This window comes from Sphaeramia orbicularis, chromosome 3 (assembly GCF_902148855.1).
Source record: "Sphaeramia orbicularis chromosome 3, fSphaOr1.1, whole genome shotgun sequence".
Taxonomy (NCBI): Eukaryota; Metazoa; Chordata; class Actinopteri; order Kurtiformes; family Apogonidae; genus Sphaeramia; species Sphaeramia orbicularis.
In genome coordinates this window covers 38,727,424-38,740,113 of record NC_043959.1, presented here as the reverse complement: position 1 = coordinate 38,740,113, position 12,690 = coordinate 38,727,424, and the positions used below count along the sequence as shown (strand labels likewise).

The 12,690-nt window shown below is 38.4% G+C and overlaps 1 protein-coding gene across 4 annotated transcripts in view; it reads right to left on the bottom strand.

Moving 5' to 3' along the window:
- Positions 1-5,441: 5,441 nt before the first annotated feature.
- The window catches only part of shf (Src homology 2 domain containing F), a 93,689-nt gene continuing 86,440 nt past the window's right edge, over positions 5,442-12,690 (bottom strand). For all 4 annotated transcript variants that reach the window (XM_030129506.1, XM_030129515.1, XM_030129523.1 and 1 more), the window contains one exon: positions 5,442-8,845. In XM_030129506.1, the coding sequence (XP_029985366.1) occupies positions 8,659-8,845 (187 nt within the window). In that variant the 3' untranslated portion in view covers positions 5,442-8,658. The remainder of the gene's footprint in view (positions 8,846-12,690) is intronic.

The window sequence follows — 12,690 nt, the reverse complement described above, 5'->3', positions numbered from 1 at the left end:
GCCCCCCTCTGCTACCTACCATTCTCCATCTACAGTAATTGCCCTGCTTAGTTTTATTACAGCATCTGTGAATGTGACAGCTCAATCAGTGGATTGGCCTTTCATGAGCACAGCACCCAAACAGCGCTTTGTGTCCGTCTGTCCCCATTACCATTTTATATGCATGCACACCTGCGGGCAATTTCCACCTCCAACTGCCTCCAAGGGTATTTTAAAAATAAAACATATCCACTGTGCAGAGGGAAATCATGTCATAGCTTCAACAAAACAATAGCAACTAAAAGTAGCTTTGGCCCGGCAAATTCTGAAGGGCACTAGATAGATTGTGGGGTTTTAAATTAATCAGGATTGCGCAGGAAAGTTTTCACTGTTTTCGTGGCTAGATTTGTCATTTTAGAGGCGTGTGTTGCTCTCAACTGCGAAACCAGAACTAGTAATTATTTTTGCATCGTAGTGCGAAATGTTTTTTTCCCCTCACTAATAAGCGCATACACTATCTCAGGTCTACGCTCTGCAACTGTTTTCAGCAAGTTACCATTCAAAGATATCACTGAGACTCACTATGGTGTGGAAATGTTTTTTTGGTGAACATAAGCTGCTATAATGTATTTCATTCACTATAGGTCACTTCTAATGTCAACTGAGATCACACTTAATATTGTTGTGGTTATATTTTGTCTCTTTGGACCTTGTCTCATATTGAAGACCTATAAAGACCCAGTGCTACTTTTGTAGGACCTCCCAAATTCTTTTTTTTTCTCTATTTAACATTTCTTAAGTGATTTATGACTATTTATCATAATTTTATCCTCTTTATTTTTCTTTTTCTTTTTCAGTGAAAATCTGGTATTTTCCTATATTTAATTTACTAATCATGTGCTATAATCATCATGCTTCATTTGAGGGTTATTCTACCAAAAATAGAGAAAACTCAAATTAAAGTTGAGGGGTATCATATCAGAAACAGAAAAAAACAGAAGAAAAAGTGACTTTTTCTGTCAAATCTATCATTATCTGAGCATAAACCAAGTGTCTCCATCCACTGTCATTGATCCAACTCCATGGGTTTTACTAGTGAATCAATGTTGTAGAAGATGATGGTGTTTCCATGTTCACTATGGACCCTTTGAACGTCCAGATGGGTCATATCTGATGACCATGAAAAGAAGACAAACTGCATTTTACACCAATTATTTAGATGGATTGTTAGGTTTAATGGATTAACAGGTGTTAAACATTTAACATCAGTAGATGTTTTTGGTTGCTGGTGGATTTTTGGGTCTTTATGGGTTAAAGTGTAGAACGCTACAAGAGCACTGATTGTACTGGATGACATTTTCATCACCTTTCTTAGATTTTACATAAAAACCACACGAATTAAGATGCATTTGACAGCAGCGAGATACATCTGGAAACTAATAACAGACACAGGTTATTTTCTTTCTTAATGGGAGCAGTATTACACCCACGAGTGGCACTCTTACAGATTTCTGTGGCAGCAGAAATAATGGAAAATAAGCTGTTATTTTCCCCTTTTCTGTCTACTCCCACAGAGGAACAACTTTATTTTTTTCAGTTGAATACAGTCCCTCTCATTAGGCTCTTATCAGACCGTCTCCACAACACTTCCAACCCAGGACTAGCAATTGATAGAGGTTTTGAAGACTCGCAGTCTTCACTGTTTGCTGTACAATGTTTGTTTCTCAACACTAACAATGTGGCGTTTGAGATATGTGTGAAAATGCAGCTCTGGGCAGGCCTGGAAATAGCATAAACTACAGAGATGCCTTCCTAATGAATTGGGCTTGGAGCTTTGAAGAAAGCTGGCACAAATGTACCCCATTACCACTGACCTGAGATTCAGGTAATGAGCAGGGTTGTGCACTGGGTCATTATGGGAAATATGTTAGGGCAATAGAAATCATTACAGCTAGACCTTTTGAAATGGTATAAAAGCTTTTCTAATCAAGCGTTCACAGACAACTGGAATAATACCAATGCTACTCTCACCTGATGAAATCCTCAGACATGCCCTCCATCCACTTTTGTCTTTCTGAAAGGAGGGAACTCACGTTATTAACATAAGGTCTGTTACCTGAGATTGCTTTCTGCACAGCATGACTGAGCGGAATATGAAATGAGCTTCTGATGGACACAAGGCCATTTTATCCCCTTGTGGCCCATTCATTGCTTTAGAGCCATGCTTTTATTCTTTCCCTTCTTTTTCAGCACTCTTTTTGTCCACAAAAGCTTCTTTGATGCATTTCATCCCAGGTGCTTTAACCCTTCTAGGCACGGAAAGAGAGCTGTAGCAGAGGGAGATGCAAAGATCCTGGAGAAAATACTGAAAGGACAAAGAAACGGAGAAACCTAAAATAGCAGTTTCACACTTTACAATGTCTTAAATGGTGTTTGAGTCAAACCCTGCCGTGAACCATTCTCACCAGCAAATTCTCAGAGGTAATTTCATGCATAAACACATATTGCATGAAATTTTCTAACTGATTGTTTTCTTTTTTCATCATAAGAAAGCGTTTTTGCTTTCACTCATGCACCTTTCATACAAAACAGGCCATTGCAGGCTATTTGTCAGCGAAAAGTCAGGCTTGAGATGTGTGCATTGCATATTACTATCAAAAAGACTCGAGAGGATGTGAATATTCGCGGTTTTCTTTCATCAGTTCCACCTGAATACATTCAAGTTGTTTTGTGGCTGCAAAATATGTTTTTCCCCCTTTTGTGCCACAATGATACAGTTTTAAATGTGATTTTGAGGTAAAGGATTAGAGATTGCACTGTCAAAATTGCCTTCAGGAGTACCAAATGTGGGATATTATATTTTAATGTAGCAGCTCCAGACAGGGTGATAGCTTGGACTGAAATGTGTCTGGTTTAAAAGTATTCACAATCACATTGAAGAGCGCTGTGGAAAAAAAAAAAAAAAGTTCATCTTATTCAGTATATATGTGTATGCATGTAAACAAAGTAGTGGCCAAAAGTAGAATCAGCTGATATTCATTTTTATGTTTATTTTTTTTTACCTATTCATTATCCATGAAATAGCTTAATTTATATCATATAAGTTCTCATTGTTCTGTATTTATTACCCCGCGCCTGTTTTTGTTTCAGTTTGTTTGTTTGTTAACATTCTAGCAGCAAAACTATTGATTGAATTCATACCAAATTGTGTTTATAGATTACCAGTGACCCAAAATAGATCTGATTACATTTTGGGAACAATAGGTCAAAGTTCAAATTTTTTATGAATTTTTAAAATCTTTTTTTCCCCATTTACTTATAATGGGCAAAATTTCGAATATCAGTAGCAGCAAAACTATTGGTTGAATGCATACCAAAGTGGGTTTGGTTGCCAGTGACCCAGAATAGATGTCAATACATTTTGGGAAAAGTAGGTCAACGTTCAAATTTTTTATAAATTTTTTTAATCTTTTTTTTTTCTTCCCATTTACATATAATGCGCAAATTTCAAATTTATATAAAAACTAGGGCTGGGCAAGTTAACGCGTTATTACCACGTTAACGCATTCATTAAATAATGCCGACATTTTATTTTTTTTAAATTTCCCAATAATGCCATTCTGCCTTTCAAGCAAGTCTTAGTTCATTTATACATATGGACTCTTATTTTGAAACTCATGTTTTTATTTTGGCGCTCCACACGCACCAAGCACCGGTGCTGTGTGCTGAGAGGAGGAAAGAGTGAACTTTCCGAGTAATGATGAATCAAACTTTGTGTAACTCCTGAAGAAGCAACGCCTGTATGTATCAATCATTCTGTTGTTTGCGAAATAATTTCACATGCAAACATTCCATTAGAAACATGTTTATGACGTTAATTTGGATGTGTTTATTACAATGTGTTATTAACATGTTTAAGCTAATTCGTTTATGCTAGCGGTCGGAGATGGGTTGCTAATTCTTTAGACATTTAAATGAATGGGAAAAACACCGCTAGCTCGATGCTAACTTGAATGGGAAAATCTATAGACATGCTAACGATTTGCATTTACAGATTAATTTAAGATTTACAACGTCTTTTATCCAGCAACAAAGGTTCACATCAGAGATATTTTATACTATTCATTCTTACAACAACTTAACATAAAATACTCACAGACAAATGTTTTTTCGGGCCATACAAACAGAGTGAAAGAAACGTGTCTGTTAGTTCCTTCTTATGTCTGAACTGACTACAGTAACACCGAAAGGACAAAACATACGCTAGTGACACTTATTCCCACCACTAGAGGGCCCCCTTTGCTTGCTTTGAACAACTGAACATCACATATTATTGGGCTTATTAGTATTAGTACTTATTAGTGGGCAGGCTTAAGACTCCTGTCAGTCACTCACAAGCGTAAATAAACTGGTGGGGACATAAACATGGAGAAAAGTACCGGTCTTTTACATGGACATTTTCATTTTAAATGTCTTCAGATGGTGGGGGTGAGAAGGACACAGTTGTTTGGAAGCACTGACATGTGTACTTCCAGTCTGAAATATCACTGAAAGGCAATACATGCTGTTGATGCTGGCAAATCCCCCCCCCCCCAAATAGCTATGCGATTAATTGCGATTAAAAATTTAATCGCTGCCCAGCACTAATAAAAATATCAATTTTATTTCAATTTACTTCAAACTTGGCACATATATACAGGCGATTTATATGCTGACATCGGCACACGCATAGACATGATGACATCAGCTGGATCGATGTCAGAATAAGCTACAATATGTGTGAGGGGCGGGGCTTGTTGTGTCTGGCACCACTTTTTCAATTATGGATTAATTTTCTTGTTATTGTTTGCATGTCTGAAATAAACTACTATTACTAGTAAACATTTAAACATAAACATTACCTGTACATGTTTTATTGTAGTCATTGATCTATGACTTCTATTCATTCCATTTATAGGAACAGGAAAAAAATGATTTAACAAACATGCTTCTCCCACATTTCTTCTAATGAAAAAAATACATAGAATTTACATTACATTAAATTTATAGCAAAAGGAGAAAATGTCTAAAATGCTGCTATAAACCACTTCATCAAATAAGGCTGTTGGTATAATTCCTGAAAGCAGATGAATAAATACGAAATTGTAAGCATGATTTAGGCAGACACTCAAGCAAATGCTACTGGGATGCACAAGAGTGAAAAAAATATATTATAGGACCGTGCAACAAAGTGGATCAATAGAGAACAACAAGTGAAGGAGTAATAGCTTCAGCATTCTCTCCTTGACTCAAACAATGGTCGCTCTTTGCTGTTTATTGAAGAGCTTCACCATGGTAACTGGCACTGGTGAAGATACTGGAAGGGGCCTTGCTCCAGCTAAATAATTGTACGTTTGGTTTGTTGTGGCGTCTTTGTATCAAGCAGCAGAAACAAAACACAGACAAAACATTAGGTCACACGCTTAACTCATAAACCCAATTTTATTTAGTTTGAACCTTGTTGCCTCTTTGTCCCCGTACAATACATTCAGTATATACATTTGGCCATGAGGGACTGTACAGAGATATGTTATAGTAGTAGTGCATACATATGTGGCACAAAAATGTACACAAAAGAAACTCATACATGCCACTTTACCACAGTAAAGTGAGACACAAAACACACACGGGGCAAGTCAATGACTGATGGTGCTTACACCGGTCCACACACACGTACAGTACACTCGCCCACTCTTTCGCACATAAACACTGTTTTATGCATGCACAGTTGTGTGTTGACGCATACACACACACACACACACGATTTAAGACACTTCTGAGGGAGGAAAGGGTGCATTTAGGTTCTTGTAATAGAGATTCTCAAATGTCAAGAGTGTGGCTGCTGATTACAGAAAATCCCTCCCCTTCTGTCTGTCCCTTATTCAACCCCCTACCTCTCACTGTTTCCCTTTTCTCCAAAGCTAAGGCCTCTCTGTAGGCAGTGTGGCCGCCGTATACAGGCTCTTTCATCAGCAGCAGGAAGCGAAAAAAAAAAGAGCCTTCACTGTCAACATCTCTGAAGCTGGGAACATTCAGAACGTACACCATACATCACACAGATCCCTTATTCTATTTGCATTTCTTCTGAGAATAACATCTATCTAGGAAATACATAGGTCCAGTTTGACAACATACTATTCCTAAATAAAGCTGCAGAGGTCGCCTCATCACAAACACTCTCATATACCTTTAACTACACCAGCAAAATAGACTTTTGTATACATCCCGCTTTCTTCAAACTCTATTTTGCTAATCAGGTTTATTCTGTTGATTATGTCTCTGATTGGTGGGCACTGTGCACTATCACATATGTCATATGTTTGGTGGAGGCTCGTGCTAACCCCTTCAGTGACAGCAGTTTAATGTTTGCAAAGCACACAACAGAGAAATAATCAACGCCAAAATGTACTTGAATTGAACAGCGGCCGTGCTTGCTGAAGTCACTTTCTAATTTCTAGTGCCAGTCATTCTCCACTCAAACCCACGTTTCCACTTTTACTTGGATTTACTTACTGAACCGCTTAGTGAATTTTGCAACTCGTATGATTGACGTCGGTTTCCTCTGGAGGGGAAGCTGATGGTACGAGCATCGTGCACTCTCATTAGACTACATTGTGGTTACTGTTAGTACCCATTATGTAACTCATCTCTTGCTTTAATTGGTGAGCAACATTATATGCTCTGGGCAGAAATACTTCTAGGTTTGTTATGATAAAGAGGAGATGACCAACTAATTTGAATGAATTGCTAAAAAAAAAAAATCAAGTGTGGTTAATGAGTTGAATCCAAAAAGAAAATGGTGAATCACACTGTAAGTCTGAATACTAATGTTTTGAGTTCAAGGGAGAAAAACAGGCTCTGAAAACCAAAGAGATTCAAGCAAGGACTGCAAAAAAGTTTGTGCCAGTAGCATAAAACACAAGCTAAAGCTGTGAAAGTCTGTGCACCCATTCTCATATGCATACACCATACATGTCGAACACAAGCGTACAGACAGTCGTTCCCATTCACACATGTAGGCAAATGTAGCAGTAAAGGGTAGATGACAGACAGACTTGAATGTAAAGTGTCGGTATGATGGGTCCAGTATTCATCAAGGGAATATGAAGTCATTTCTCATGTGAGGCTTGACAATCCTGTTGGTCAGGAGACGCCGTGACTCATGTCCCAGAGTCAGGCCACTGAGGCAAACGTGCATTAAGCAGAACTAGAAACAACAAAAATGCAGAGCACCACAGTAAAAGAGGCTGGAGTAGTCCCAAAAAACACGATCACATCGGCACAGAACAAGGGGGGCCAGGGGGCCGACCGGCCATCACAAAGGAGCAACACATCAGTAATAATTATCCCGGAATAAATTACAGTCACAGAACAATCGTTAAAAGCAGAATTGGAAATTAGCTGATCTAGCGGACTGATCTGACCCATGCATTATAAGGCATTAACCAAACATTTGTTACTGACATCACACAGTATCATATTAGTGAGTATACATACAATTGCTGATCTGGAAAATCTGCTTATGTTTTCATTAAAAAAATCTTGAATTAAGTGTTTGCAAAAAACATAGTTCTAAACCAATGATGAAATTTTAAGGGAATTGGGAATGTCAAAGGGAGGGCAGATCGATGTCTGCAATCCCATTGTACCTATTGATCTGCAGATGGGTGAATGAAATTGATTTTCTGAGGTAGACAATGCAGGCATATTTCATTCTCCCGATGCAAAGCCATTCTAAGCAGGGGTAAGGGGGGTAATTTGGTCCATTTGGACAGGCTCTGCCCCGTAGCCTCAGCCAATCGTACTATGGTGGATGGGCTGAACCATCCATCATGCTCTCCTGCCTGTCTCACCACTATGGTACTTACACTGTCAATGGTGTGATACACCCATTCAGTGATGGATAGCAGACAACATGCACTATGACAAGATAGAGAGATCAGTCTGCCCAGCTCACAGGCCTGTTGTATCCGCACAGCTGGGGACACAGCATTCATACGATATCAGTTTATTCAATGTCCAGCTCGCTGTATGTGCCCCATGTGGGTAATATTCCTCAGCATGGCTCATAAACGTTTCCTTTACTGGGCTCTCACAATCTTCAGGTCCACTTGAAGCACAGTCACTCTTTACAGTATCAACAAAGCCTAACCAAATCGGAGGAGGCAAACAAACTTGTTCATACACAACTGCCATAATGAACACTCTTAGGAAAAAGGTACACTATGATGATGGAACATCTCAGTGACAAATATGCTGTACCTTTCTTTTTTTTTTAAGCGTTAAGTGCTTAGGGAAATCAGCTCGAGAATGAAATGATGTTCATCAGATAGCACGTGACGTAATGAAGTGGCTTTCTGTCATAAATAAAATAAAATAAAATAAAATAATAAAGACCTTTGCAACATCGAGTCTTTATCGTTGAGATAGTATGCAGTCGGCCTTCAAAACAGGTCTGGAAACCGTCGGCCAGTGAGGTGAGTCAGAATCAGCAGTTTGCGTTGCCGCAGTTCGTCTTCCCATGAGCCTCCTGATCTCTGTCCGGCTCAACTTCTCCAACAAATATGAAGGACTCGAGTGGAGCCACTGGGAGACTCAGTGGGTGCTGCAGGGGTCTATGCCTGCAGATGCCCCAGAGCACTATAGTGTCCTGATGGCTACGGGGTAGAGCAGGGACATGTGTTCAGCACCCTTGATTGGAAGCTTGCGGCTAGAGTAGAAATGGATGATTTCAGGCACGCTGTCGAAAGGGCAGCTGTTCTGGCCTAGGATGTACTTGTTCTCCTTCGTTCTTGAAAGCTTCATGTGCATGAAGCCCTGGCTGCTCCTGTAGACAAAGGCAAAACAAAAGAGATGGGCATGAACAATCTGTTACAAAAACAAGTTTCAAGGCAGCAAATTAAACACAACATCACGTCTTCATTTATTAATTCCCAAAGTAGGGGCTTTGTACAGTACATGGAAGTGTTCTGAATCCTGGATTATATCTGGTTACTTTGGAACTATCTGGGGAAGACTAAAAGACAGGTTGCTTAAGGTGCTGGGTTTCACATGCACAACATAAGGATGAGGCTAATGAACACCCAGGATGAATCACTTAAGCTCCAGCAATAAATGCATAGCAAATTAAAAGCTCCCTGTGTGTTTCTAGAAGCCTTCGATCAATACATTTTACAGCTTGCCAGTAATCTGCTTTAAAATAGAAATCCCCTCCGATTCTGCTGTGAGTAGTGGTGCTATTATCAGCAGAATGTACTTTGAGTATTAAAGGAAAAAAAGTAATCTTTGTCCAGTAAAATGGTCCCTTTTAGTGCTTTAACCTAAATTATGTTTTTGGCTTAATATTACTACTGTATTAATGTGTGTGCTGTAGATGTTTTTAAGCTTGTTTTTCTTCATCAAAACTGTGCTACAAGTGTTGTAACTGTCATAAAGCTATAGTTAATCAGAGATATCATGACCTTTGTGGTTTGGCTGTTTTATGTTTTGTTGTGTATGAGCTCAATTATAACACAGTAAGCAACATAAACAACACACGGGAAAAAAAACTCAGCATGATATTAACAACTGTGCTGAAATGTACTGTATGTGAAAACCTTGCAACAATGTATTAAATATGAAAACACATCTACTTTTGATAAAAACATACATCACTGAAGTTACTTCCACTTTCCAGTCTGGAATATACTCCACATGGTGCTGTGACTTACACAGAAATAAGAAAGGCAAAATATAATTGGTCCCTGTGCGGATGTTTAATGTTGGAATATCACACTAATTTACTTCAACTTAGAACATGTGTAACAGATGTAACAGCAAGTCACACAAACACGTGTATGAGTCCACTGTTATTCTAAACACAGGTTTACAAAACATTGACATGATCATCACAGCTCCATGTACATAGAAATTAATGAACATACAGATCTTTTAATGGGAAGTTTTTCATAGATACGTCTGAAAATGTTGTGCCTGGCTACTATTTTGAATTAATGGTGTCACCAATAAAAAAAATGTGTGGAATACAAGATAATAAATTATTGTTGTAATATTGCCACAGATCTACAGGATTTGTAAGTGGTTTAAACAATTCTATCATGATTAACTGACCCAAAAAATGACTTTCATTAACTCTGCAGATGTGGACACAATGCATGAATGTATTATATTCCTGGGTGGTTTATTCTACTGCACTGCAGCATATTCTATAAGAGCATCAACATGTCAGTGTCCTGTGAGAGCCATAAATCTCTCATAGAGTCAAATGGATTAACTAGTTACTCCAAAATTACACTGAAGACTTTATTTAGTTTAAGATGGAGGATTGTTCACCATGACCACATGTGTAAACATACTGCTTTCACACAGGAAGGAGACAAAAATATGACTAAAGCTGTCAGCCCTATGTACTAGTTGAGCAAAAATATAAATTATAATTGGCCTCTGAGATGAAGTTGAGTAGCAGAATTGAGTGACAGAATACTTAGCTAAATTAGCATATGAATTATGCACTGAGTAATTCTTCTAAGTTATGACTATAGTCCAAAATACAATACAAACAAGCATCCAAACAGACCACATGAGGTATGCATGGCAGCTGCAAACCCACTAACTTACTAGACGTGTTAGTTTTGCTCACACCAAGCATTTCCTTTGTGACAAAAATGTGCAAAAATGAGGGCTGAAGAGTTGAAGATGCTGTGGAATATGACTGTTATAAAGATTTATGCCTACATCTGTACAGGCAAGTGTGCACAAGGTCATTTTCTTTATGAAAATTGGCAGCTTCAATGTCTGTGTGTCATTCTGAGAACAACAAGCACATATTAATGTTCTAATAAGGAACAGTGACAAGTCATTATTATTGATTAACCTTAAAACCCCTTTAACATGTGTGTTTGTGACTCATCAGTACCTCTGGCATCTTTAAATACATCCCCAATGTAAATATGCACATATTTGTAGATATGTTGTGAACAACCATTATCTACTGGGAACAGTAGCTAGAACAGGACTGGAGGCATAGAAAATGTAAGGCAAGACCATTTTTTACTTATCTCATAATTGCAAGCGTAAGACCTGCAGATACGCTCTCTCTCCCTTCAGAGAGAGAAATAAGAACAGAGATAACACTAAAGCGGAAAAATGCTAAGAATGCATAAGGTTCAATTTAGGGACATTTATCAAAAAAAGCGATAAATGCTTATTACAGAGAAATTACTCCTTATTTCAACAGATGAGACCAATCCTTCTGTATTGAGATTATTGTTGTTATTATTGCAGAGACACAAAAAATAACAACCTACTGAGTTGACGAATCCAAACCGCTGCTGTGTGTGGCAGCTGATATATAATACTTCAAATTGTAATAACTAACATCTATTTTATAGACAAACAGAGGTAGAAGCTGCAGGCTTGCCGGGCTATGAAATTCAACTAAGCACAGCAATCAAACCTCTCCATTACTGTGCCTCTGGCCTTGACATTTTAGTGCGTCATTAACAAGTTTATCATGATTTGAGGAGAAGAGGACAAATTTCCCTTGCTACATGTCTCTACAATTCTGTGATTCTGAAAGTGGTGCCAGTAGAGCTCATTTTAAAAATCCTTCCTGCAAAAAGGCATTTGACAAATCGTCATATGGAGTGCAAGGAGACAGGCGTTAGGTTACGCAGAGCCACACTTAAAAAGGCAAACACATCAATAGCATCATTTTTAGACTCCCAACTGGTTTTCCAGTGAGCGTTCAGGGCTCCTTATCACATTACAGTCCTGCAAGAGACAGAAACCAGGACTACAGAGCAATAGAGCAGTGCTCTTAACATCATGAATACGGGCTATTCATAAAGAAAAAAGAGGGGGAAAAAGTCTTTGTGGTGTGATTATCATATCTGTGTTTTTGTGGGTGTCCATTGTCTAATCAGGATTAATGTCAATGGGAGGCCTGCTGTCCTGTTTATTGAGGTCTATGACTTTGATTTGAACTCCTTCCTCAGAGCAGGAACAGTCTGACAGCTATCACAGCTTATCTCTACTTGCAGCATATTGGATTGCTACATGAATGATGCTCTCTGTATTATGAATCTATGGCAACGGAAAAGTCATCCTGCAAAAGATAATGATCCTTGGCTTAAGTGATGACCTGTTTAAGGACTGCTGGGCATTAGATATCCTGAGCCCTCAATATTCTACACCAGCATGAATTCAAAGAGTCTATCTGGATGATTCCAACCACAAATGATGAATTAAGTAATATTGTTAGCGGTGTAAAGAAAGCTATCTAAATCTGTATGGTAAAGCTGCTTTTCTGTCAGGATAGAAGATTTTCTTTGACGAACTGGCTCCGATTAAGTCGTCTTTTAGCTGCCGAATAACCCGATTCAAATACCTTTTGTGCCATTTGTCACATTTACACATTGTAAAGAAAATCATGTTTTGCCTTTAAATATAGCTGAGAAGACATCATAAAATGTGACGTATAGCATAGTTAAAGACTTCTGGTTCTTCCTCCAACAGGCTATTTAATTTCCCCAGTCTGTGCTTTACCCATCAAACAGATTTTGCTGGATAGATTCTCTTCCTTCAATAACAATTTCTCTGCTCAGCCAGTGGAAACTTGCTGCGCAGAGCTTTCTTTTGAGGTGAGAAACAGGTCTTTGAAGGGTTTAAATG